This window comes from Drosophila kikkawai, chromosome 3L (genome assembly GCF_030179895.1).
Source record: "Drosophila kikkawai strain 14028-0561.14 chromosome 3L, DkikHiC1v2, whole genome shotgun sequence".
Classification (NCBI taxonomy): domain Eukaryota; kingdom Metazoa; phylum Arthropoda; class Insecta; order Diptera; family Drosophilidae; genus Drosophila; species Drosophila kikkawai.
Genome location: NC_091730.1, coordinates 7,880,832 through 7,905,272, shown reverse-complemented (window position 1 = coordinate 7,905,272; position 24,441 = coordinate 7,880,832). Strand labels below are relative to the sequence as shown.

At 45.8% G+C, this 24,441-nt stretch overlaps 7 protein-coding genes across 17 annotated transcripts; 4 read left to right on the top strand and 3 right to left on the bottom strand.

Moving 5' to 3' along the window:
• The first annotated feature begins 10 nt into the window (after positions 1 to 10).
• LOC108073432 (uncharacterized) lies at positions 11 to 411 on the top strand. The gene has a single exon (XM_017165052.3). The coding sequence runs from the start codon at positions 199 to 201 to the stop codon at positions 409 to 411; it is 213 nt and encodes a 70-aa protein (XP_017020541.1). The 5' UTR covers positions 11 to 198.
• Positions 412 to 420: 9 nt separating this feature from the next.
• On the top strand, positions 421 to 4,065 carry SuUR (Suppressor of Under-Replication). The gene is made up of 4 exons (XM_017165046.2): positions 421 to 748; positions 820 to 1,019; positions 1,084 to 1,262; positions 1,330 to 4,065. The coding sequence occupies exons 1-4, from the start codon at positions 421 to 423 to the stop codon at positions 3,530 to 3,532; spliced, it is 2,910 nt and encodes a 969-aa protein (XP_017020535.2). The 3' UTR covers positions 3,533 to 4,065.
• LOC108073430 (uncharacterized) lies at positions 3,994 to 5,047 on the bottom strand. The gene is made up of 3 exons (XM_017165049.3): positions 4,778 to 5,047; positions 4,364 to 4,572; positions 3,994 to 4,300 (listed from the first exon to the last, which is right to left on the bottom strand). The coding sequence occupies exons 1-3, from the start codon at positions 4,966 to 4,968 to the stop codon at positions 4,122 to 4,124; spliced, it is 579 nt and encodes a 192-aa protein (XP_017020538.1). The 5' UTR covers positions 4,969 to 5,047; the 3' UTR covers positions 3,994 to 4,121.
• A 902-nt stretch (positions 5,048 to 5,949) lies between these two features.
• Mocs1 (Molybdenum cofactor synthesis 1) lies at positions 5,950 to 8,856 on the top strand. Of its 2 annotated transcripts, none has more exons than XM_017165047.2 (4): positions 5,950 to 6,468; positions 6,524 to 6,602; positions 7,201 to 8,052; positions 8,205 to 8,856. In XM_017165047.2, exons 1-4 carry the CDS (start codon positions 6,304 to 6,306, stop codon positions 8,822 to 8,824), a joined length of 1,716 nt encoding a protein of 571 aa, XP_017020536.1. In that variant the 5' UTR covers positions 5,950 to 6,303; the 3' UTR covers positions 8,825 to 8,856. The 2 variants fall into 2 exon arrangements, with proteins under 2 accessions (XP_017020536.1, XP_017020537.1); XM_017165048.3 differs by having other exon boundaries at positions 5,957 to 6,468; positions 8,113 to 8,341.
• Positions 8,839 to 9,772, bottom strand: Pfdn2 (prefoldin 2). The gene is made up of 2 exons (XM_017165051.3): positions 9,507 to 9,772; positions 8,839 to 9,405 (listed from the first exon to the last, which is right to left on the bottom strand). The coding sequence occupies exons 1-2, from the start codon at positions 9,647 to 9,649 to the stop codon at positions 9,108 to 9,110; spliced, it is 441 nt and encodes a 146-aa protein (XP_017020540.1). The 5' UTR covers positions 9,650 to 9,772; the 3' UTR covers positions 8,839 to 9,107.
• Positions 9,773 to 10,986: 1,214 nt separating this feature from the next.
• Fit1 (Fermitin 1) lies at positions 10,987 to 14,560 on the bottom strand. Its single transcript, XM_017165144.3, has 2 exons — positions 14,040 to 14,560; positions 10,987 to 13,977 (listed from the first exon to the last, which is right to left on the bottom strand). Exon 2 carries the CDS (start codon positions 13,909 to 13,911, stop codon positions 11,776 to 11,778), a length of 2,136 nt encoding a protein of 711 aa, XP_017020633.1. The 5' UTR covers positions 13,912 to 13,977; positions 14,040 to 14,560; the 3' UTR covers positions 10,987 to 11,775.
• A 526-nt stretch (positions 14,561 to 15,086) lies between these two features.
• Positions 15,087 to 24,210, top strand: LOC108073498 (cilia- and flagella-associated protein 410). 10 transcript variants are annotated; one of them, XM_017165158.2, is made up of 10 exons: positions 15,088 to 16,238; positions 17,159 to 17,224; positions 20,285 to 20,455; positions 20,525 to 20,831; positions 21,028 to 21,171; positions 21,545 to 21,616; positions 22,551 to 22,652; positions 22,749 to 22,981; positions 23,183 to 23,276; positions 23,355 to 24,210. In XM_017165158.2, the coding sequence occupies exons 1-10, from the start codon at positions 16,159 to 16,161 to the stop codon at positions 23,466 to 23,468; spliced, it is 1,383 nt and encodes a 460-aa protein (XP_017020647.1). In that variant the 5' UTR covers positions 15,088 to 16,158; the 3' UTR covers positions 23,469 to 24,210. The 10 variants fall into 10 exon arrangements, with proteins under 10 accessions (XP_070141381.1, XP_017020647.1, XP_070141383.1 ...); XM_070285280.1 differs by having other exon boundaries at positions 15,087 to 16,238; positions 22,551 to 22,981; XM_070285282.1 differs by lacking the exon at positions 22,551 to 22,652.
• The last annotated feature ends 231 nt before the right edge of the window (positions 24,211 to 24,441 follow it).

Sequence of the window (24,441 nt, the reverse complement as noted above, 5' to 3'; positions counted from 1 at the left end):
CTAGCTAATCTCAACTTGGCAGTCCTGATTGCAGTGTGACCAACTACACTTCTTGGAATTAACCAGACCTTCAGCGTTTTCCCGCCAACTGGGCATACTTGGAGCCAAAAATAATATTTTCTTCTAAAGTTTCCTCCTGCCCGCCCCCAAGGGGACCCCTCCGCAAGATCCTTTCGCCCCCGCCTGCCGCGACAACACATGCATTTCGCCCACCACCCCGGCTACACCTACGGCAGCAACGACAACCACCTGGTGGACACTCTGAATCCGGAAAACATCGAGTTCGATGGGCCGCCAGCGGCGCGCAAGATGATAATAGGCTCGTTCTCGATGTTTGTGATCTTCTCGTACCTGCAGTTGCTCTATATACTGGTGGCCATCTACCTGGCGCTGCACCACGCACACCACTAGGGCCGAAGGATGTACCACTTTGTCTCTGAGCAGACGCCGGAGCTGCGGCTCTCGGCGGATGCGCTGGTGACCAGCCACGTGACGCAGTACCTTAAGGGCTTCCAGTTGGAGGCTGTGCGCTTCCTCTACGAGCGCCTGGCCAAGCGAGAGTTTAGCGTTCTCAACGACGAGAGTGGGTTGGGGAAGCCGGCGACGGTGGCGGCTCTGCTGAGTGCTCTGGACCGGACGAAGAAGACTCTGATAGTGCTGCAGAACGATGAGCAGCTGCTCGCCGGCTGGCAGTTTCACCTGGACACGCTCACGGATCTGGCTGTGTACACCATTCAAGGGGTGCAAGGTAACTAAATTAGTTTTAATATTTCACAATTGTATGAAAATACTAATTAGTTTTCCATTTCCCTCCTCCAGACACCACAGATTCCCCGCACAGCGTCTACCTGGCCAAGTGGAGCAGCTTGCGCAGCATTGGAGATCTCAGCCGCCTCAAGTTCGACTACATTCTGGTGGACAATCGCGGGCACTCGCTGAACAACAGCTTCTGCACCTCCATGCTGCTCAAGCATTTCGAGGGCAGGGTAAACATGGTTATCTCCAGCGTTGACATCACGGTAAGGCAATCGGAGTTGACTCACTTGAAAGCTTTACAAATCCACTGAGTTTCCCTCTCCGCAGTCCGATGTGAAGTTGCTGTACAACATTTTGCGGCTGGGCGGACGTTTGGAGCATCAGTACCGAAGCTTTCAGAGCTTCGATCGGAAGTTTCACCTGCCGGATCCCAAGGAGGTGTTCAGCAAGCGCATAGATCTCGAGGATTACTACAAGCAGCGTGGATTTCTCAGCGAGTATATCAAGTAAATTGTTAATTAATTATTTTAAGGAATATTCTGATTGAATTTATACGTTTTTCTTATCTTTTAGGGACTTTCGTCTGCGCCGCTTTCGCCATCAGTTTGAAAAGAGCCTTCCGCTCGTAGCGCCGGAGCAGTACAAGCACAATCTCCACCTCTGGCTGGCCTCCAAGAACAGCCAGAGCACCCTTAGCGGCTCCTCGGAGGTCTGCTCCACCATCGCTTCCCTGGAAAATCTTCCAGTTCAGCCACAAGAGCAGGATAAATTATCCGATCACAGCGTGGATGATATTGTGGCCATGTCGCCGCTGATCTTTGAATCCTCCGACTCTGATGTGGAGGCCATAACAGTAGAGGCTGTAGTGGATCCTAACCAGGTGTTGGTGGTTTCCAGCGACGATTGTGAGATCGTGACGCCTCCAAACACGCCGCCAAATCAAACGTCCGGAATGAAGGAATCGCCTAGATTCAAGTCCAAGAGAAAACTTAGCCAGCGGAAGACAGCACAAAAAAAGCTGCAACTTACGGATTCGGAGGAGGAGGAGGAACACCGTTCTCCTGGTGCTCCCAAAGCTGTGGAAGTGGCGGCCAGAAAACATACTCGTTCAACAGCTACTATTGAACCTCCTAAAACCAAAAGGCTCAACATTCGACTGAGAAGGGTGTCCTTGGAAAGCATACCCACCACACCGCCTGCCGCTGAGAAAGCTGCTGCCCTTGCCACACCCAAAACTGAGCCCTCGGTTAGAAAACGGAAACCAGTCCGGCAGGCAGTCAGTCCACAGGATACCAGACGTCCTGCCACTCGAGGAATGCAGCGACTAACTCGATCCGCCGAGTCTAAGCTTCACAGCAAGTACGTGAAGCACCACATCCTGGAAGATGCAAAAAGGACCACCCAAAAGAGAGCCAAGGCTGAGGGGAATCAAACGCCCAGGACAAGCAAGCCGCGGGTGAAGCAAGAGCAGAAGGAGAAGCCAGCTGAGGCCCCCCTGTTGCCCCCTAAGAAGCCCGAAACGGAGACTCCCAAACGTAAGGTAGGGCGTCCCAGAAAATGCAAGCAGGAACCAGAGCCAAGTAAGTCAAAGGCTAAGCCACCGGCCAAGCCCTTTAATCCCACGCCCCAAGTGCTCAGCGGCAGCTCCTTGTCCTCGGAGTACATGCAATGTGCCCAGCGAATACCAGACAACTTGGATGCCCTGGAGCCACCTGCCTTTCGGGTACCCTTCACGCCGCAACAGACGCCCTTGCTTCTGAAGCTGCCGTCTGCCTTTAACTTGCTTAGCGACTCGGAGGTGGTGGCCGTCACCCAAACCAAGTCACAGGGTGAGGCGGTGGTGATCAACAGCTCCCATGATGAGAGCTCGCCGCAGGATGCCACGCAGAGTCGTCGCACCAAGGCTTTGAAACGAAAACGGAAGCAGGAATCACCCACCAAGTCCAGTTTCGGGGGAGGACTGGGCTTGCCGCCGGCAAATAGAAGGGCCAACAAATCACCGGATTTATTTAGCATCTCCTCGGAAATGTCGCAGATACCCCTGGCCCAGCCACGGGCAGCCTCTCCCTTCGAAGGCTTCAAGATATTTGGCTCGGAGGTGAAGCAATTTCAGCAGCAGCATGCCAGAACAAATGCTCCGCCGCCGAAAAAGAACAGGGAGCGATCTTGCTTGGACATTCTGGAGAAAATATTCGAGCCACGGCAGGAGAAAACCAGTCCCAAGGTCTTGCCCTCGCTGCCGCAGACTCAGAAAGAGCCTGAGGCATCTTCAGCAGCCCTCGCCATCACGCAGAGAAGGAGAACCCTGCTGGAAGATGACTTCTTTGAGATCACCAACAATGGAGAATTCGGTAGTCGCATGCGGCTGAACTCCTCCGGAGGTGTATCGCCTGTGCAGCCGGATCAGCAGTCCGCCAGGGTCACGCAGGCCAATAAGATCACAAACTACTTGATAGGCTCGGGGCTCACCCAAGAAAAGACCCAACCGAACGCGGGAACGCGCAGCTCCACCAACGCCGCCGCCGCCACGCAGGCGCTACGCAAGTCTCCCAAATCGCCAAGACAAAATGGCAAGTCCACCCAGGCCACCAAGCTTACTCGCTGGTTTGGCTCGGTTTTTGGAGGCGGCGGCGGAATATCGCAGACCAGCTCCGTGGAATCGGTAAGTGCGCCAAGCACGCCGGCAGCTCCTTCGACGAGTGCAGCAGCCTCTCGGGCACGAGCGGCGAGGAGTGGTGGCCCCACCAGACGAAAGCGTCTTGACTTGTTTAAATAAGGAGCAGAACAAAGACACCATCAACCCTAAGTTAAAGTTAACAGAATCCAAGGAGAAGTCTTCTTGGGCTAAAACCACATATTCAAGGTCTGATTACAAGGGGTAATTATTGAATTTAAAAAGAACTTTACCTACAAAATCAGATATTGAAACTGACATGAATTAATCAAAAGCCAAGCTAAAGTTAACAGCAGTAAAACTTGTGCAAAAAATACTTTCGTAGGTTGTACAATGTTAAGTGTAAAACATTAAGCCAGCCTGAGAGCAATTAACTAGCCAATTTAGTTGAAATTAAATTTTTTGTGCACATTTTGAACATTATATAAACCCTTAGAACTAAGACCAACGATTGAGAAGACATGTAAACATTTTAAACATTTATAAATTATTTTAATCCCACAAAAAGTACTGAAGTTTCGATTTTTATGTGTGAAAACTATTATATTATAAACTAAACAAAGTTCTGAAAACTATTATTTAATTATCTCAAAGATTCTCGGAAAGAAATAAACTGAAATAAACTTGTATTAAAATCGGTAAAATTAAATATTCACTTGGTTCTTGTCCTAAGTTTTAAGTTTTTGAACATTTACTTTTCCCTCTGCTTGCTGAATATATGGGTTAGGTTGTGCATCACCGCCTGCCTCTGGAACTCCAGCTCCCGACGACACATGCTGCTTAATAAAGGCGGACACTGGTACTGGATGTTCTCCTGGGCGTAAGTATCTCCGTCGGCGTTCTTGAAAATGAAGTCGCTATAGGAGTGCACTGTGAAGATTAAGAATATTTTGATTAAAATTGGTTTCATATCCTCCTTTATCTTCTACCCACAGCAGTAGAATCCGCTGAAGAAGCAGGTCTCATGGGTGGACTGTATGGCATAGGCCACTGGTGTCACTCCGGGCATGGTCTTGGTGACCACATACTTGGCAGTGGCTGTGTTTATCCAGTGGGGCCAGTGGGAGAGTCGCTCTGTGTATTCCACCGTATAACGCCAGTCGTGGGCGTGGCCATGGTCAGCTAGGATCTTGAAGTTGATGCTGAAAGAAGTAACAAGTAAATATTAAATATTTACATTCTATCTTTATGATCTTTTCATTCGAAAATCAATCTTAAATCTCTCTATTTGTGATCATATCATTACAAAATCAATCTTGAATCTCTCTATTAATGATCTTATTGGACAAGCAATTTTAAATCTCTCTAAAATTGCAAACAGTTTCTAAAAATCTGTTCAATACTCACATGGTGGGGTTGAGCAGGCGCATCTTGTTAAAATCCGCCACATACTCCCAGACCTTTTCCGGTTGCGTCCGGCCGATAATGCCCTCGATCTGGTACTTGTGATAGCCGCTGGAGAAAACGAACACGTAGAGCAGCAGGGCGGTGCTGAGGAGCAGCGAGACCCGCTTTATATTCCAGCGACTAATATGCATAGTTCTGATCCGTATGGATTTCCGACACCAACTGACGATCGTGTGTATATGTCGGCCTATTCGAATTTCAAATAAACACATGCTGGAACGGAGAGAGTTCACCACTGGTCACGGAATCGGGACGCAGCCTCCGAGGGTATAGAGCGGGAGTACCACACATAGCTGAAAGAGAAAAGATAAACAAAAAGGGATCTTCAAGTACAGTGGCATAGGGCAGTAAGAATCAGACTCTTTCTTGTAAAAGAGAGAGTTTTTGGTGTGAAAAGAGCACCACATCAGCTTCCTGACCGATTCAAGTGCTGATAAAGCCATGTAGAGTATGAATATAGGGTTAGAGGAGGGATCATTAATGTTTAGTTTTATATTTCAGCAGTGCTTGAATTATAATTAAAATGTATATTTTAACGACATTAATATTGTATATAGTTTCTGATGAAAATTAATTGGATCATTAAACTTTTATTAAGAAAGATTTGGGGTAAAACTTGGATGATTTTGTTAGAATTATTTTTAACCATTAAATTTCGACACTTTTGTTACTCAAAAATGTTAAAATTTATGTCAATCTTTAGGGAGAAAAATTAAAAAACTCCTGGGCTTAAAAAAAAATATATAAATTGTAATTAAAGGTGAACGTTTTACCTTATTTTAGCTATATATTAGAGTATATGAAATATAAAGTGCTGAACAAACACCGATTACCTTTCGCTGAGGTAAGCAGTTCGAGAAGTTCGTGAGGAGAGGTCAAAGCTCTGGGGTTCCTTTTCGCCCCCCTTTTCCGCCCCATTCAACCTCCATACTTATACTTTTCTTAACAAAAAGTTAATATTATAAAATGGATATATTTAATATAAGTATTTTTATCAGAAGAAAAATTTTATAAATAATTATACTTCTCTCAAGAAAAAGAAAAAGTTAATAAAATCTTAATTTATTTATCATAAAATCATATTGTCAACTCAATTTTTCCCAGTGTACCATTAGAAAGCTTTTGGCGAATGGCGAAAGCTGGCCACCAGAAGCTCCGCCATATGATCACCGATTCTGGCGACTTAGTTTATAAACAACGCTCGCCGGCGGCTGTTCGGAACCCTCGGAATCAGCGGTATATATAGCGTGAAGCAGACCAGGCAACGTGCCACTGGCATATGTAATTGCTTATCACACCGAACTGTCCGAAATCGTTATGTTCTCGGCGCTCTTCCAGTGACAGCGACATCAACATCCCTTTGGCCCCCCCCCGCGAACCGTTGGCTTTACGTAAGCCAATTCAATTGTTGTTCGTCGTTTAAAATACGTTTTAGCTGAGAGAGCACATTAATCAAAATATACGTAATGCGGCTACTGGCGAGACACGCGATTCGGCTATTGGGCCAGGAGAACGGACGCGGTGGAGCAGCAACAGCAATCCGGCTAAAGGCCACAACCGGTTCTTTAAAGCTGGCCACAGCAAGTGCTCCAGCACTGGAGCAGCCGGCGGAGAAACAGGTGCAGAGAAAGGTGAGTCGCTCTAAGACTTCCAAAGTTTCCATTTGTTGAATCTCTAATTCTGCAGTACTCGCCGCTTACGGATACGTTTGGCAGACACCACACCTACCTGAGGATCTCTCTCACCGAGCGCTGTAACCTGCGATGTATGTATTCCAGATAGAAACCTTCAAATCCTACCGCAACCTGTGGGCGCCATGTTTTGTATCCTTATCAGTCTTATGTTTATATATTGTTATGCTTGATAGTAGTCGGCCTCAAGTGGATTTCCACCTTGATTGAATTTTGTGGCGAAATTCGTGTCTTACAAATGGCACAGCAGCGGGGGAAATATTAGAAATGAAGCTATTGTAATTGGATTTTTTGGCTGCCAAATTAGTATGGATGTTCTAATTTTATTTCTGGGTTATAATTTACTTTATACGAATTGTTTGATGTCTCAATTCAAGTGCTGTTTACTGGCCTTGGCTGATAAATGATAAAGTACTCTTTAAAGTGCCAGAATATTCTATAGCTTTTCCTATATCAAGATATTTCATAGCAGCAATTTGACTGAATTATTATTTTGACTTCATCAAAGTCACTTAAGTTCATTATAATAATAATAAGACCCTAGAAAATGGTTGTTTAAAAGCTATAGTACACGTTTCAGTCAATTAAATATCATAATAACCAAGCAGAAATTACACTTAAGCTTAAAATTCCATCAACATTAATCTCACCTATATATAAAATCCATTCCAGGTGACTACTGCATGCCCGCCGAGGGCGTTCCCCTGCAACCCAAGCAGAATCTGCTGACCACCGAGGAAATCCTTCGCCTGGCCCGCATATTCGTGGAGCAGGGAGTCCGCAAGATCCGCTTGACGGGCGGAGAGCCCACAGTCAGGCGGGATATAGTTGAAATAGTGGCCCAGATGAAGGCTCTGCCGCAGCTGGAGCAGGTTGGCATAACTACCAATGGACTGGTACTCACCCGCCTGCTTCCATCGCTCCAGAGAGCAGGACTAGATTCGCTCAACATCAGCCTGGATACGCTGAAGAGGGATCGCTTTGAGAAGATAACACGGAGGAAGGGATGGGAGCGGGTCATAGCTGGCATAGATCTGGCTGTCCAACTGGGCTACACTCCCAAGGTCAACTGTGTCCTGATGCGGGACTTCAATGAGGATGAAATCTGTGATTTTGTAGAGTTCACCAAGGATCGTCCGGTGGATGTGCGCTTCATTGAATACATGCCCTTCTCCGGCAACAAATGGCACACAGAGAGACTGATATCCTACAAAGATACCCTCCAGGCCATTCGGGAAAGGTGGCCGGACTTTCAGGCTCTGCCCAATGGTCCCAACGACACTTCCAAGGCCTACGCAGTGCCCGGATTCAAGGGTCAGGTGGGCTTCATCACCTCGATGACGGAACACTTTTGTGGAACCTGCAACAGACTTCGGCTCACCGCCGATGGGAACATTAAGGTGTGCCTGTTTGGAAACAAAGAGTTCTCCTTGAGGGATGCCATGCGCAGGGAAGACATAACCGAAGAGCAGCTGGTGGACTTCATTGGAGCGGCAGTGCAGCGCAAGAAGCGACAGCATGCAGGTGAGTTTGGATCCCAAATGAAACGTAGAACGACTTCAGACCTTGGTTACTCCTTCGCAGGCATGCTCAACCTGTCGCAGATGGAGAACCGGCCCATGATACTCATTGGCGGCTAGTAGACACACCACACTCTCCTCTCTTTCCCATTCCAGGTGCTGCTCCACTGATCCATCATCATCATCGCCACCACTATCTCTATCATCTCTATCATGCTTACCAGCCTTCAAGGCAGCAGCTCCAGATCAGAAACTGCAGCAGCCATCTCACCCATGTCAATGCCCAGGGCAAGGCCCAAATGGTGGATGTGGGTGCCAAACCTTCGACCACAAGATTAGCTCGAGCCGAGGCCACTGTCCAGGTGGGCGAACGGCTCACCCAGCTCATAGCGGCCAACGAGCTGGCCAAAGGAGATGTTCTGACGGTGGCCCAGCTGGCTGGCATCATGGGAGCCAAACGCACATCGGAACTCATTCCCCTGTGCCACAATATCAGCCTGTCCTCTGTCAAAGTGCAGGCCACACTTCTGAAGAGCGAACAATGCGTCCGTTTGGAGGCATCGGTTCGCTGCTCCGGCCAAACTGGCGTGGAGATGGAGGCCCTGACCGCAGTCTCTGTGGCTGCCTTAACCGTGTACGACATGTGCAAGGCCGTTTCCCATGACATCTGCATCACCAACATCCGGCTGCTGAGCAAAACTGGAGGGAAAAGGGACTTCCAACGGGATGAGGCAGCTAAGGGAATACAAGCTCCCATTGAAGGAGATCTCCAATAAATCACAAGACGCCCTTTCATTTCGTTACAGAAGTTGAAGGTTTCGGTTCTCTCTTTAATTTCGTGGCCAGAGTGGGTTAAGTTTAAATGAAGTAGGGAAATGGCGGGTGCTGGTGTGAAGGTGCGATTGGGGGCGTGTCGTGAACTGCGCGCCTTAAGCTAGAATTACATACAACATTAGAAACGCTCAATAATCGTTGATTACTGCTCGCAAATCCTGGCAGAGTTCCCTCTCAACATAGACACAATAAATACGGGTGCGGGGGATGAGGTAGCTGCGTCCCCTAGGACACCAGCACGTTGCGGTTCTCCGCCTTGCCCTCCGCATCTGTGCCCTTCGATCCCTCGGTGCCCAGATGCTCGCCGCGAATCTTGATGTTGTGCTCCTCCTTGAATTTGTTCAGCTCGCTGCCCTTTTTGCTCAGATCCTCGGTGACCATGGTGATGGTCTTGGCAATAAAGTCCTTGTTCTCCACCAGCTGCGGCAGCACCTCCTTTACGGTCCGTTCGCACAGGACGCCGCCAATCTGCCGGAAGCACTTGCGTTCCGGATCCGCCGCCTGCAGGGTTTCGATGACAGTTCTGCCAGGATAAAACGCGTGTAAGTTAAGATGTTTCAGCTGCAAAACCACCCCAGATGGTGTGGAATCCGATTGCCCATCTTTGGCCGCCGGGTGACTCACTTGTGCTCGCGCAAATCCATCTCCAAGGTATTCAGGCTATTCGCCAAATTGCGCTGATCATTCCGCAGCTGTTGGAACTGGGCCACAATGGCCTCTTGGCTGAGCCCCTGGCTGGCCGCCGCCTTCGCCGCTTCAGTGCTCATAGTGATTAAACTTAAACTTAAGAAGGGATTAACTAGTTAGTCGCTCCGAAAATGCGAAAATTAAGTTTTCTTTCAAAATAAGTCGGTGAACACGAGGGTAAAGGGGCAGTGTGGACGAGTTCCAAGCAAATACCGACAAAGTAGGTGTTCTAAAAAATATACCAAATAGAAAATGGTAAGAGTCTGGTCCCTCTAAGCCGTGTGTTATTTTTTAGTTCTGGGTTCTAAAACATTTTTTAAACTTTTCTTCTAAATCAAAAAACATTTAAAATAAATTTTCAAAATAAATAATAAAATTATTTTAAAAAATTTTAATTTAAATTAAATAATATTTAACAAACCAAAATTTAAATACCCTGCAGTTTGCCATCGTATGGCATATATCATTGATATATCACGATCATGACATCGAATCAATAATCGATCATAACTAAGCTAAAAAAGGGAAAAATGTATTTCCGAAAGGTTTTCTGGACTAATTTTTACTATGCTTAAAAAATCTGCATTCAAAATTTAATTTTTTAAGACAACAAAATTTTTGGCCATTTTTGAAAATTTTAATGATGTAACCCCTTATAAAATAAAAAAAAGCAAAAAAATAAATTTTTTCCGAACATGAATAGAAAGATTCGTCTGTTAATGCTGATCAATAATATATATGGTTTATAGGGTCGGAAATGACTTTTTCACTGTGTTGCGAACTTTTGACTAAAATTATAATACCCTGCAAGAGTATAAAAATTGTCGGATTTATTTATATGTTTCTAAAATTTATGTGTCATTTAACGCATTTTAAAACCTATTTTAAAAGTTTATTTATAAAATTCCCGTAGCATTTTGTAACCTATTTTTAACACCCCTATTAATTCTGATGATTTTGTTTATCCCATTAGCAATTTAATTTACATTTATATTCTTTTCTTTCCAAATTTAAAACTGAGTAATTCAGAAAGAGGCATTTTCGTATGACTCTCTTATGCATCATTCGTGATATCTGAAGATTTTCCTGGTCTAAGAGCCTTTAATTGAATTCAATTTAAAGATTTCGCAAGCCAGTCATTCCATGAGAAGTTGCCCCATTCAGCGTGGCTGTCGTCATCAATCAACAACTCTGGGCTTCGGGAGTCGCCATGTAAGGGTAATCTCTCGAGTCTATATACGGCGGCAAATGCGTCGCTTATCAATTCAATTGAAAGCGCTGGCTGTTATTAATAACAATAACCGTGCTTTATATTAACGCCCCTCCATAACCCAGAATAACCCTTCGCGGGATGAGTAATCCCACGGGAAGCTCAGAGGCGCTCCGATGGGAGGGCAAACACAGACACGCTCCGGAATTGACGGTCATTAAAAACATATAAAATAATTTATTCTGCTTATTAATTTGTTTAATAAATATACAATATGTAAAACTGCGGGTTAGTCGCGCAGGTCCGCTCGAAAAAATATGGTATAAAAAAGGACCCAAGTCGTGTAACTTTAACGCTGTGTTAGAAAACAAACAACACAGAAGAGGCACACACGCGGAACACCGAACACAGGACATTGACTTGGACTCGTTTTGGGTTAAGATTGCTCTGGCGAAGGCACAACATCGTTATCGTAATAATCGTTATCAGCGTGTCGATCGTTATTAGTCTAGAATTCCACTTCCATTAACACCTAAACACACAACGCTTTCGGTTAGGGTGGCTCGATGGGGTTTGGTAAAAAGTCGGAAGGTAATCCGAGGGACAAGTTTTAAGATTTAACTAATTTTCAGTTGCAAATTGGGTGGATTTTTTCAAGTTATTAAAAGTCTATTCTGGTTTCCAAATAAAAAAAAAATTAAAATTAATTATTGTTTAGATAAATGCCGACTAAAAATAAATTTTTACTACAATTCTGTCAAGAAGTAGCTTGCAATTTAAGTTATTTCGAAACCAGAACAGAATTATGACCTACATTTTTAGACACTGACGAAACCCTTTGGTTTTCAAGGCACAAAAGCTTAGCATCGTCCGCAGATTACCTTCAGAGCCACCCTAATCTAGGTAAATATATATAGATAAAACTGTAGAACATGCGACGAGGTTTGTGCTTGGCACTCGTTAAACTCCACTCCTCCCTCCGCTCCTCGCTTTGCCTTACGACCAGCCGCCCGTCAGCTTGTGGAACATCTCCTCGTTCAGCATCTGGTTGTTCTCCTTGGAACGCATGGACATGAAGATGTAGCCGCCGATGAACTCGTGCACCACCTTGCAGTCGGCCGATTGGCAGGAGAAGACCACGTTCTCGTCCTGCAGCTGGATCATCATGCACTTGATGCCCCAGTTCACGTTCCAGGCCTTCATCGTGTTGTAGCGCCAGGTCTTGATGTGGTCCCCGGTGCTCAGGTCCATGCGCATGATCCTGTTGTTGGCCACGCCCAGCAGTTCCTCCTTCTTGTGGCCGTCAAACTTGATGACGAAGAGGGTGACGCCAAAGTCGGGCAGGGATTGCCAGGCCTGGATGTATTTCAGCTTGGCCTCCATCAAGGGCAGCTGGCGAACGTTGGCATGGGCCTCCAGGATCCGCTGCACCGCCTTGCTGGAGAGCTTCCGCAGCATCTTCTGGGAAAGGTAATCCATGGGCTCCACGCTCCTGGGATTGATGGTGAGCGGAGCTCCCTGGGCGGGCTTCTGCATCTGGAGCAGGGAGCGAATGCTGCTCACTTCGCTGTCGTAGGAGCTGTCGGCTAGGGAGCGTCCCTTGGCTGCCAGACGGCAGGCGGCCATCCACTTGGCGTACTGCTCTTCGTTCTCACATCTCACCCAGACCTCGCTGTTTGGGCCATTCCTGCCCTCTGGGGGGACCTCCAAGCGGATGGCAAACTTTCCCTGGGCCAGGTGAACATCGGGCGTCACCTCGCAGCCCCTCAGGTTGATGCTGATGGTGGGGGCACCGCGCCTCGATTCCTCCTGTGACTTGTACAGGTGCAGGTGCAGATCCCTGTAGGTGAAGAAGTAGCGCTTGTAGCCCTTGAGGGTGAATCTCTGCGGCTTCAGGAACCGCAGGTAGTCCGAGAGTTCTGGTATCCTGGTGATGTTGCCCTGATCCTTGCCACCTCCTGGGCCCTCCAGCGTGATTTGCAGCTCGTTGAGAGCGGAGTCAATGTCGTCGTCGCCGCCATTCTCCTGACTTGATGAATCTATGCCGGAATCGATGCCCGGCGGATGCAGATCGCTCTGGTGATTCACCTGGAACTGCAGGGCGGCGAACATGAGGGTCTCCTCCTCGGTGGCATCCAGCTCCTCGTTCAGAATGCTCCACTTGGCCTGCTCGTACAGTTGATTGATCCTCACTTGGTCGTATTTGGGGTTGAGGTCGAAGAAAGTGAAGTACTTGAAGCGCAGACAGAGGGTGTCGTACTCCCTTACTCCCTGCTCCATAATCGAGAGCGACGAGTCCAGCCAACCCACATTGAGGCGTGCCTTCTCCACCAGCGTCTTTGGTCGGACCAAACGGGCTCTGACATCCGGACTCGGTGACCTTGGCGACACTGCTAGGTTCTCCTGCAAGTCGCCGAAACTAGAGTTGGAATCGTAGCTGGCGTAGCCAGTGGAGTTGTGCTTCCAGGTACCCGTGGGCGAGCTGATGGGCGTGCCCGGAGCAGTGGCTGCCCTCCGCGGTGTCGTTGCGTACGGTGAGGCTGGCGCACAGAGCAGATTTCCGTTGTGCGAGCGGTCCAGGCTGCCATTGCTGCCATTGTAGGCTCCTGTGATCGGGACAAATGAGTTTGTGTCCGGCGCTGGCTTCAAGTAGGAAATGCCATTCGCCTCTGCCACCGGAATCTTGCGCTGCGGCAGCTTGGAGAAATTCTTCTTGAGATGCTCCGGCTCCAGGGGCTTGCTGAACGACAATTCCTCGGGGTAGCGGATGTCCAGGTCCTTGCACAGGCTCACCACGGCCTTGAAGGTCTTGTCTGAGAAGCTGACGCGATAGTCCAGATACCGAAGATCGGGCAGCTGCACTCGCAGCGTCTTGTGCATGGGCGTGAAGTGCAGAAAAGAGTCCGACTGGACGCCAGCCTGGTCCAAGGTCGAGCGCGTCCTGGTCAGCCAGACGTTCTTTGCGGGCCACCACAGTGCGTGGTCTGACCAGTCCTTGGGCATTTCCGGGTCCACCAGCTGCAGCATGACGCCGCCAATGTGCTGGTCGCCCTTCACGCGCAGAGTTTTCTCCACCTGCAGATCGGTGATGAGGATCCGCAGGTTCCACGTATTCTCGCCCACATGAATCATCTCGGATGCGGGGGCGCCTGCTGTTGTCGTTGACCAGTCAGTCCAGAACCAAAACTATAACTGAGTCTATATATATGGCGCAATCAGAGTCTAAAATTGCCCTCGAACGATGACGTAATCCAACTTACGTTCAGCGCCGTTTTTGCAACGAAAGCGTTTGCTGGGGCCGAGGGAGGGGGTCTGGGGGCTGAGAGGGGCGCCCTTATCTCGCCAGATGTTATGTTTGCTTCGGAAACAGCAGCGCAACCAGCGGAAAACAGGCCAGAAGCGTAGTGGCGATGGTAATCCCAATCAAAAATCGGCTACGACGACACCTCTCCACTTGGGACGCGGGAGGAGGGGCGGACACGGTGCGGATGGGGGAGGGGGGCGACGCGGAAAGCGGATCGCGGTTCGCGGATAGGAACGCTCAATTAATACACACGCCCAAGGTTGCGATGAGATATGTTTTGTTTGGCACTCTCGCTCGCGCTTCTGATCTCGTTCGCTGCTCTGGCGTCTCTGCGGTGCGTTGTTTTCCTCGCACAGAGGCGACCGACCAATACTACTGCACGCGCTGAAAGATGCGATGCAAATTTTCACGAAAACAACACGTCGCGGGCGGGCGCACAAGCTACAGATAGAGAGAAATTAATTTATAAATAAATCAGTCACGTCCAGTAGTGGCAGTGTGGCCAGGCTGGCACTGCGCCCAAGTGTACTAAAAAAATACCGAAATCACTAGATGGCGGTATTTTTTAGAATTAAACTATTTATTTTTTAAACTAAAATTGTTATTTTAACAAGTCCATTAAAAAGTTTTTACTATTTTATAATCTAAAAGAGCACTGAAAAATGGCAAAATCTCTCAAATTCCAAGTCATTTTACATACTTTTTAAGAGAGTAATTACCAATAGAGCTTAATTACTTAATTATGGCCCTCACCAACCAGCTGCAAACTGGTTTTCCTCCCACGCCCTCCCTGTAGTGTTCCAAGATCAAGGGTTTTCCGTTCAATATTTAACATTTAAATTATTTTTTCCACTTGTTTTTCAAATGCTAACAATTCCGTAACCTTTTAACTAGGTATAATTTCTTTTTTATTTAAAAAATTAAGAAATTTGTTCGACTGTTTGAGATTTTTTAGGAGGAAACCCCAATTTTGTATCTGGCAACACTGCTGTCTTCTCTCCGCTTCACACCGCATTCGTAAACAAAGACAATGAAAGCTCCTCGACGGCTGAAGTTTTTCGAGCCAGATAGTTTTTCGCCGTCGAGTCGAGCGCACGAACGCTAAACAAATTTAAAAACTAATAGTGCTTAAAGCGTATTGTGTAAAACCCGCCGCGTCTCAGCGCTGTCTCGCTCTGGCACACACGCAAATACCGACACACAAACACACACACACGCGGCAATATACATACCTGTCCGAGAGCAAACGAAAGCGGTGCAAAGAAAATCGGGAAAATAGGCTCTGAAAAATCACTCGAATTTCGAAACGCAGATTAATCTACGTTCGCCGTTTGCTCGAAAAGTGTAGTGTTTAAATCAGTTAATTTAAAAGGCTGGGAAAACAAAGCTGTAGCTTAAAACCCTGAAGAAGAAACATCTGGGCGCGAAAAAATCGATTCAGGGCGATGTAATATTGCCAAATTTACCGTACCTCGGCTGCAATCAACAATTTTGACAGCAACAAAAACTAGGCGGACAGGGAGAGGCGGCAGATAAGTGCAACAGAGAAAGGTAGCTAGCGGCGAATTACGTGTGATAGTAAAAATATAAATAAAAGCGAGAAGCGCAACAACCCGGGCTTAGTCATCCGTGCGAGATAAAGAGATAAAACTGCAAGCCTGGTGTCTGGTGCCTGGTATCTGCCAGATACAAAACAGATCTGGAAAACCCCTCCAGCAGAGCAAAAGGAACTCGCCAAATCGGAAACGTAATTACAACACTGCAGCGGCAGCGGCAGCAACAACAACAACAACACGGCTACGCCTACGACACGCCAGTGATTACAATAACAAAAGATTGAGCTTTTGTTGTAGCTTGTGGCCTTTGAATTTGGTTGCTCACCTCCATCGGCATCTGAAATTGGGCATTCACAAAGCGGCTTAAATACGCGGTTAACCAACGGCGGCTGTGTAGCACTGGAATCTGCAAGTGGCACACCTGTTTGGCCACGGGTCAGAGTGGAGCGTGGAGAGCGGACAGTGGAGAGCTGAAAGCCAATTGGAGCACGAGCACCATCGTTGCAATCACATCTCGCCATGTCTCGACTCACCGAGGAAATGGTGATTGCGCGGGCCAAGCAGTCCGATCTTGGCCTGATCAAAAAGCTTAATTGCTGGTAAGTACGGGGTTTATTATTTAAACTTGCATATTTATAAATAGTTTCGAATTCGGTAACTAAAAGTATTGTTCATGATCCAATCCAAATATGGTTTTCCGAGGCTAGATTTCTTTTTCTTATTGGTACTTTTCAAAACGTTGTCACACTACTTAAAATACTTAGTATAGATTAATAATTATAAACAATTCAAATCAATGAGTCTTTAAAACTAAATTATTAGCATTAAAAAACGTACAATTTTCAAACACAACCTCTTCCGACTTTTTTATTTCTTTGATATGAAAATGTTTACAAGAATCCTTATTACGTTGACACCATTTCCTATATCGTAGCTTTTATAACTTTATATATTTCGATGAAAAAAAATGTTTTGTAAGCTTAAAAAATCATTAAAAAAATGTATACACGTTTCACCAGTGTGCCTGAAATCGATTTTCGATCTAATTTCCGCCTGTGCATTGATCTATTGCTAATCGTGCCGAGGCAGGTGCAGCCGCAGTGAAAGCTCCGATCTGTTGGGTATAGTATGGGGTATGGGGCATGGAGTATGGGCTCTGGGGTCTGGGGGATCTGCCCACTTTGCTGCTCAGCCCGGCTGCTCCGGCTGCTGGCTTTCACTCGAGTGAGCCGGCCACGGTTCCCCAGTGTGACCCAAATCCGGGGGCAATCTTCTAACCAGTTTAGAAGTGTCCACTTTGGGAGCAAGTCACGATTCCCTGGGCTGGAAAACTCGCGGCACTCGAGGGGGCGGAAGCCGGCTGTTGGAAAAGCGTGAAAAGCTGTTGAGCTACTTTCCGAGATGCCTCCAGCCTCTTGACCCGTCTTAGATTAAAGCGGGCGATGACTTAAAAGGGGCCTCCACGCCACACTTATCTCCATTATAATGCCATCTAACGTGTTTTCTCTGTTTATTTCAGGGGAAGTGATCTCAGCGATGTGTCCATCATCAAGCGAATGCGTGGAGTGGAAGTTCTAGCGCTGAGGTAAGTCGGGGAATGCGTCTCATATAAGGATCAGCTCTCTCGATTAACGTTTTTTCAATCCGACTCGGAGAATCCCCACTGGGAAAGAGGGGGAATGAGGTCTCATAGCGCCGAGATATGTGTTTGCTTTCCAGTGATGTCATCGCCCCATCATTAGGCAAGCAGAAATACGAGAAATACTTTGGCACGCTCAAGCGCGTAATTAATGCAAAAAGCTGTGGCAAAAGCTACAGAAAAAACTACAGAAAATAAGCTGAAAGTCGTGGGAGCTCCGAAATTGGCAATACCAACTGGCCCCAGTCGCACTCATTTTTAGGCCGCGTAGGCCCAAGCGTAGGTCGCAGATACTCTTGACTATGACTCGTATTTGCCAGATACTTATATACATACGTATCTGTGCCTGAGCTTGTACTTTATCTTGTGCTCGTACTGGTACTTGTACTTGTTGTACTTGCATGTTGCTGGGTCCGTTTCTGCTGCTGTTGCCTTAAAAGGCGACAATCATTTTGACTGCCAAGGTCACCGAAATCGATTCGCCCGCCAAACTTCTCCGTCATCTGCTGGCAATATGCTGACAACTCTCGGCTGCCTCACGATATATACATACGTTTGTATAATTATGCACAAGAGGAGGTGTACCCCCGAGCTGGTGGCCTTATAGGGAGCAAGCTTGGGGCGATTGGCAATGAACTTGGGGGATGGGAAGCGTGAGAACAGCAGGAAATAATATTTTAGGTATCCGAAGTAGCAGATGATATTTCATAAATCGAGAATTCTTAGTTTGGCAAAAACTTTTGTGACACATTTGGGAAAGGAAAGTAATTAAGAAACCAATATTCCATTAAAAATCAGGTTTGTTTGTTAGGAAATAGTAATGACAATAATTTGGGGGAGTCTCCATAATATGACTCTTGATTTTGCAATAAAAATATCAGAATTCTGTTCAAAGAAATTCAGAAATGTAATATATTTATTACCTGAATCTTTGATTTTTAGCTGAGCACACGTACTAGATATTATAAATCATTTTAAAGTTTTTCTTTAGTATAGTGCAGAACGGGAAATATGTCAGAGAAATTATGTGGGTGTACCAGCTATTGACCTCAGGCTTTCGTCTAAATTCCAGTTAAGAACAGGAAATAATTAAATATAAGAAGCAGATATTCCATTAACAAGTAATCTGATCAAACAAAAAAATATATAAATAATATGAGCAAATATTAACTCAACTTACTTGAAAGCAAAAGTGCGCCTTTTTGGGAAACTTGTTTTTGACGCCTGATTGTTTGCATTCCCATAAAGTGACTCAGATGAAATAAAGACAAGAAAAAATTATGATGAAGAGTATTGAGGTTGAAACGAGTTTTTATATTAGGTTAAAGGATAGTTTAAAAAATGATTATATAAAGTTTAAGGTTTCTTGGCAAGCTAAGCTTTTTTCAAGGGTATTTTGGATGTATTTAAGACGCATTCTTGTGGAGAAACATGTTCATTTCCAGCAGAAACCAAGATTAATTAATCAATTGCAGTGACAAATTAGAGCTATTTTAGCTCTGAACAGTCAGGCTCTTCTATTAACAGATATATTGCTATATTGTTCTCAATTCCCTTATTATCAGTCAGCTATTAACGCAATCGCGACTTCTCCAACTGCTCCCTAGAGCTTTATCAGTCAACAGATAATGCCACACGTTTCCTATATACGAGCGTGAATGAACCAATTGATATGGCAAGCATGTAAACTCGAGGGCAATAACTTCTCAACTTTTCGAAACCATTGACTATTAAAGAAGGCTGCTCTGTTTGCATTATTTCACTGAGCTTAACACCAAACAACGAAAACCTTTCTGTCTCAACTCGTTGGGCTGTCTGCTGGGGCGGTACTATGTACGTGGGGTTCTCTGAGGGTCTCCTCCGCTTTTTGTTTGCCATTTGTTGTGCTAGGCCTGGGCCTGGAGTGAAGTGGAGTCCATAAATCAGCCATAAATCAGAGGTTCAGGTAAAATGCGTTGGTGTAGTCTTCCATTAGGTTGTGTTTATTTCTTACCCATACTCATTACCATTCCCTGTTCTCTGTTCCCTGCGTTATGAGTGTGCATATTGATTTGACTTGCGTGTTGCTGGCACTTTTCTTTTCTTTCCACAGACCTATCAATGGTTTTTCCACTTAGTGCCACTCGAGTGCTATTCAACCTTGACTTTAGCGTGGAACTTTGATTATGCATATCTGAGTAGGTAGAATTTATTCGAGGCCCTACTCCCAATTGGCCTGATTTTATGCCGAACTATTAATAGGGTTAGCGGAGCTACGAATTCCAGATACCAGACATTCACTGAGGCAATGCACCCGTGTGCCATTTAGGCGATGTTTCTGGCTAAGTTTAGACAGTTGTTTCGGGTGTACTCTCTCTGGGTAGAGGAGGAAATTGTTTCTGAGAGATACACAGGGGGAAAAATCTTTAAAAAATAATTTGTATTATTGTATTTTTACTTGTTTTGATGAGTTGTTTCAATATTTAAGCTGAGGGTTTATGACTTTTCATTTCAAATTCTTATCTGCTTATGTTCTCCTATTTAATTCACAAATAATCCCGCTTTTATGCTCAATATCTACCTTTTGTTTTTCTCCAGTGTAGCAAAACATATCTTTGCTTATTTATTCTATTAGTCAGCCCATTAAGGCACGCTTTTGGCCATCGGCAATTGGCCACTTCAGGGTAATTAGCATTGTTAGAGAGACCGAGGTGCTAAGCGGGGAATCGCTCGCAACGCGAACCTGACCTAGACGCAGACAAATGATGACAATCAGCTTTTCCTCCCCTTTTGAGCCTCTCTCAGCCTATCAGCCTCTTTAACTGTTGTTTTGTGGGGAATTCTGCGAAGAATCCGTCGAGTTAATGACCGCACGCAGCTGCCAGAGAATTCTTTTGTGTGTTGTGTGTGTTCCAAGCATGATTCACGGCAGTTAGTTAATGGTGTTGGTGATGGTGGCGCCTTTGTCGCCGCTCCAAGAGAAAGTTTCTTGAACCTTAAAGTTGGGTTTCTTTCGGTTCTTTGCAGCGTGAACAAGATCAGCACACTGTCCCCCTTCGAAGAGTGCCAGAAGCTGCAGGAGTTGTATCTGCGCAAGAATAATATCTCGGACATCAACGAGATAGCCTACCTGCAGAATCTGCCGGCCCTTCGCTACCTCTGGCTGGAGGAGAATCCCTGCTGCGATCAAACAGCCAAGTGAGTGACTTTTCAATAATAAATATGTATAAAAGAAGCTCCTAACGATCTGTCTAACCGCAAACTCAGCTATCGCGCCGTTGTCTTACGCGCCCTGCCCAACCTCAAGAAGCTGGACAATGTGGAGGTCACTCAGGAGGAGGTGGACGAGGCCTTGCGTGGCGGCGGTGGCCCTGTTGCCGAGGATGAAGTGTATGAGGATGCCTACCAACAGCAGCATCAGCAGCAGACGCAGCCGCAACAGATGCCGCAACAGCAGCAGCAGCACAGCTACCCGCAACACTCTCCGCCAACGCAGCAGCAACAGTATCACCAGCAGCAGCAGCAGCAACCGCAGCAGCAGCATCAGCGGCGCAGCTCCAGTCCCATGAAAGAGGTAAATGGCTTCCATTGTCTGGGCTGTTTTTTCTTCTCACACCACGCCCTGGTTTAGCGGCTCTAATCTCTACACGAACCCTGTAATCAACTCTCACCTCCCTCTTGTATCTCTTGTGTATTTCTGCTACCTCTGAACCCTATCCCGCTCCCTGTACCCTATTCCCATTAACGTTTAACTATGCATTGCTAATCAGCCGCCGCCGCCGCAGTTAGCCAGTCCGCTGGCCAACAACAGCAGCGAAGGGACCATCACCCATAGTGCCAGCGATCTCTACGGCAGCCAGATGCAGCAGGCACAGCCGCCGCTGCATGGCTCCAAGCCCCCCACACCCACCAAGGTAAAGGGAGAGGTCGGTCAGTCAGCCGGGAAGGGAGATGGGAAAGGTTTAGAGAAAGTTAGTAGCCTGTGGCACTTGTAGTTCTGTTTATAAATTTGTTATTATAAATCATTTTCCAGTAAGCATTTGTTTTAAAGTAGGAAAATCAAGCCATATTAATATTTATTAATTATTTTTGTATCACGTTTACATTTTGTTTATTTAGATGGAAAATTGAGACTAGAAATGTAATATCTTTTTGTTGGTTTCATTTTTCCAAATTTAAGTAACTACAAAGTTTTTCTTGGTATTTTAAATTGAGTGCCTCATTTATATTCTCTCATTTCATAATCTTGTAAGAGCCCTACTAATCTCGTTTCGGCATCCCCTCCAGGAACCCGTGCATCCGCCATCGCCCATGTATAACAATTTAACCAAAGAGCAGCGCACCTACCACCAGTACGACGTAAGATCCCACTGTAACTGCTCCCCGAAGAGTGGTAGTTGTAGTAACACAGCCCAACAGTTCCGTGCATCCGACATGACAGAACCGAGCTTCTAGTTTTGCTGGGGGTAACCTATTCCGAGGCTCTTCTATATATTTCTTTTTTCGAGAGGGTGTGGGCCCGTGTCACACTCGAGTGGAGAGAAGGGGACCGGGGTTTGGTTGGGGGCAGTCACGCGATGGCTTCGATGGCATGGTTAAGGTTCTCTTTCTCGTTTTCCCGCCGCCTGGCCATTGTCTGTTTGCCGGCATTTTTGGGTTAAGTCACTCGCTTGACTTTGGAGTCTCTAGCACTGGGGCCTGATGGGAACTGATGAGGGACGCACAATAATTGGTAAAGAAGACCGAAAATGAACTATATAAAATGGGTCATTATGTATGCATACACAGGGGAAAAATGGTGAATAGAAAAGGGAGTTTTATTAGAAAAAGATTAAGTAGAAATTGGGTAATAATCAGTGAATTAAGAAACAAAGAAGGAAAGAAACTTGAACAACAAAAACAAAGTTTAAAAATATACAAAAAATCAAAATATGTTGGAAATTCTTAGAATTTCATATTTTTTGGAAGCCATTTCCATAGCTTTGCAATCTACATTTATTTTGGTGGCTCCTCTGTTTAGGATTTACTTGGAGAGACACTTAAGACACCACTGAAGCTCCGTGAAAATGCCCCCACACTCTTGTAGTTACTAGCTCAACGTTTTGTCACATGTCGAGATGCCTCGGTTTACTGGGTTTATATTCTTGAATCTAGATCTAACTTATCTGCTGCCTTTTTCACCACGCACCGCAACCGTTCCCAAAAATGCAACCTAAAACCAAAATAAAAACCCCAACTAAAACACAAACCGCACTACAACCCACTAACGCCACCACGGGGCCTCGATGAGCAGCGCTCGCCGGGCTCCGACCAGGAGAGTAGCCCCCAGATGGGCGGCTACAGGGAGGTGCGGCAAACGCCGCTGCCGCCCAGCATCTCCACGCACTCGATGAAGGTAAGGACGGTGGGTTATTTTCCTGAGAATTACCAGATGGGCCACTGGACAACAATGAGAATGGGAAGGCAATCTAATTATGGTGTTCCCGCACAGGAATACTATCAGTCGGATCGACCTGCTGGCTACCCGGCGCATTATCGCCACAGCCAGACTGACCTCACCGAATGGGAGGAGCACCAGCAAGCGCCACAGGTGCACCACAATCCCTATGGCAGCCAAATGCAGCTGCATCACCAAACGCAGCGACGCAGCGAACCCACTTACCGGAATGGCAGCGCTCGGGAGAATGGCGGCGAGTGGGAGCCGGAGGACAGGCCCAGGTCGAGGTGAGTGGAGGTCAAACCGCGAGGTCATCTGGTGAACATTATTAGCTTAGAAGCTTAACGTTGTTGACGCTTATTGAATTGTGGGTAAACATATTGCGGTATCTCTGTGATGTCCGTTTGCAGTTTGTGTTTGCTTTTAAATGTTAAATTTATTGTTGAAAATATTCTGTTATTAATATTATTTTCAATAATATTTTACAGGCGACCCGAGGGTCGTTTTAGTGACTCGACAAATACTCTTTCGGCCTCCGTGGTGAATCACTATGCGGGCTTCCATCGCAGGCCCATTAATAGGGTGTGTATTATTCGAAACACTCATTATCGATAAGATTGACCGCTAACTGAATCATATTCCGTTTCCATATTCCCGTAGACATCCAATCTGCTATCCGCCTCGCTGTGTTTGGTGAAAGAGCTGGACTACGCCAGTCTCGAGGTGCTGGAGCACGCTGTGCGGTGTCGCATCGATGAGTTGGCGGGCGAATGATGAAGACGGCTCTCTAATCGCATGTCGATTAGCTAATATCCACACTAAGCGAAAGCAAAAAAAGACCAGGAGAAAGACGGAAGCGGGGAGTGAGGCGCAAACTGCAGCTGATATTATTATACTAACGTCTTAAGCATCAAATGGAAAAGCAGATACTTACCGAATAACGAAAACGATTCATACTTGCCAATTTGTAAACTGTCATAGTGTAACTAGCGTCTTTTTGTAAGCATTTTGTCACTTAATGAACCATGCTGACGGCTTCAGAAGAGCGTGGGAAGAACGAATAATAGACTATAGCCTAAAGTCTAAGTTGATTTCCGCCTAATTGAACCCAGATCCCGTTCAGTTGTGCACAGACCACTACAAACTAGCCTTCTTTTGTACTTAACTTGCGAGGATCGAACTAACTAACGAACTAACGGCGCCCAAGGCGCCAGGCACAATGAATCTTCCTTGTCTGTTTTTTGTTTGAAGTGAGCTTAGTTCAAATTGATATATGATTATATATTAAAATTGAAGCTAGGATTTGCACAGTGCTGCTAAACTTCAATTTTAATATATAGTATACTTTATATTTAACCCAAGGACTTTGTTAAATATTTGTACACAAGCTAAAACTTAATTTTAATATAAATTTACCTATGTATAATGCAATGAACACGTCCAGTTTATGTTTGCCGTTCTCTATTTAACGATTACGTTGGAAACTACTATGCAAAAAATAAACCAATTAACATTATATACGAGTTTGATTTGGGTTTTTAATGAAATTTGTTATTTGATATGACTGAAATTCGAATTTCGCGGGTCTTGACGCTGTTCAACACTAGTGAGTTATCGAAACTGTAAATAAAGCAGTGCACTCGGAAGCAAGCAGTGCAGACGGTTACATTTTTAAACAAATTTAAACTTTTATAGAAATAAATAAATAAAATAAAGAATATTTAGAAGCTAATACATTAAATAATAA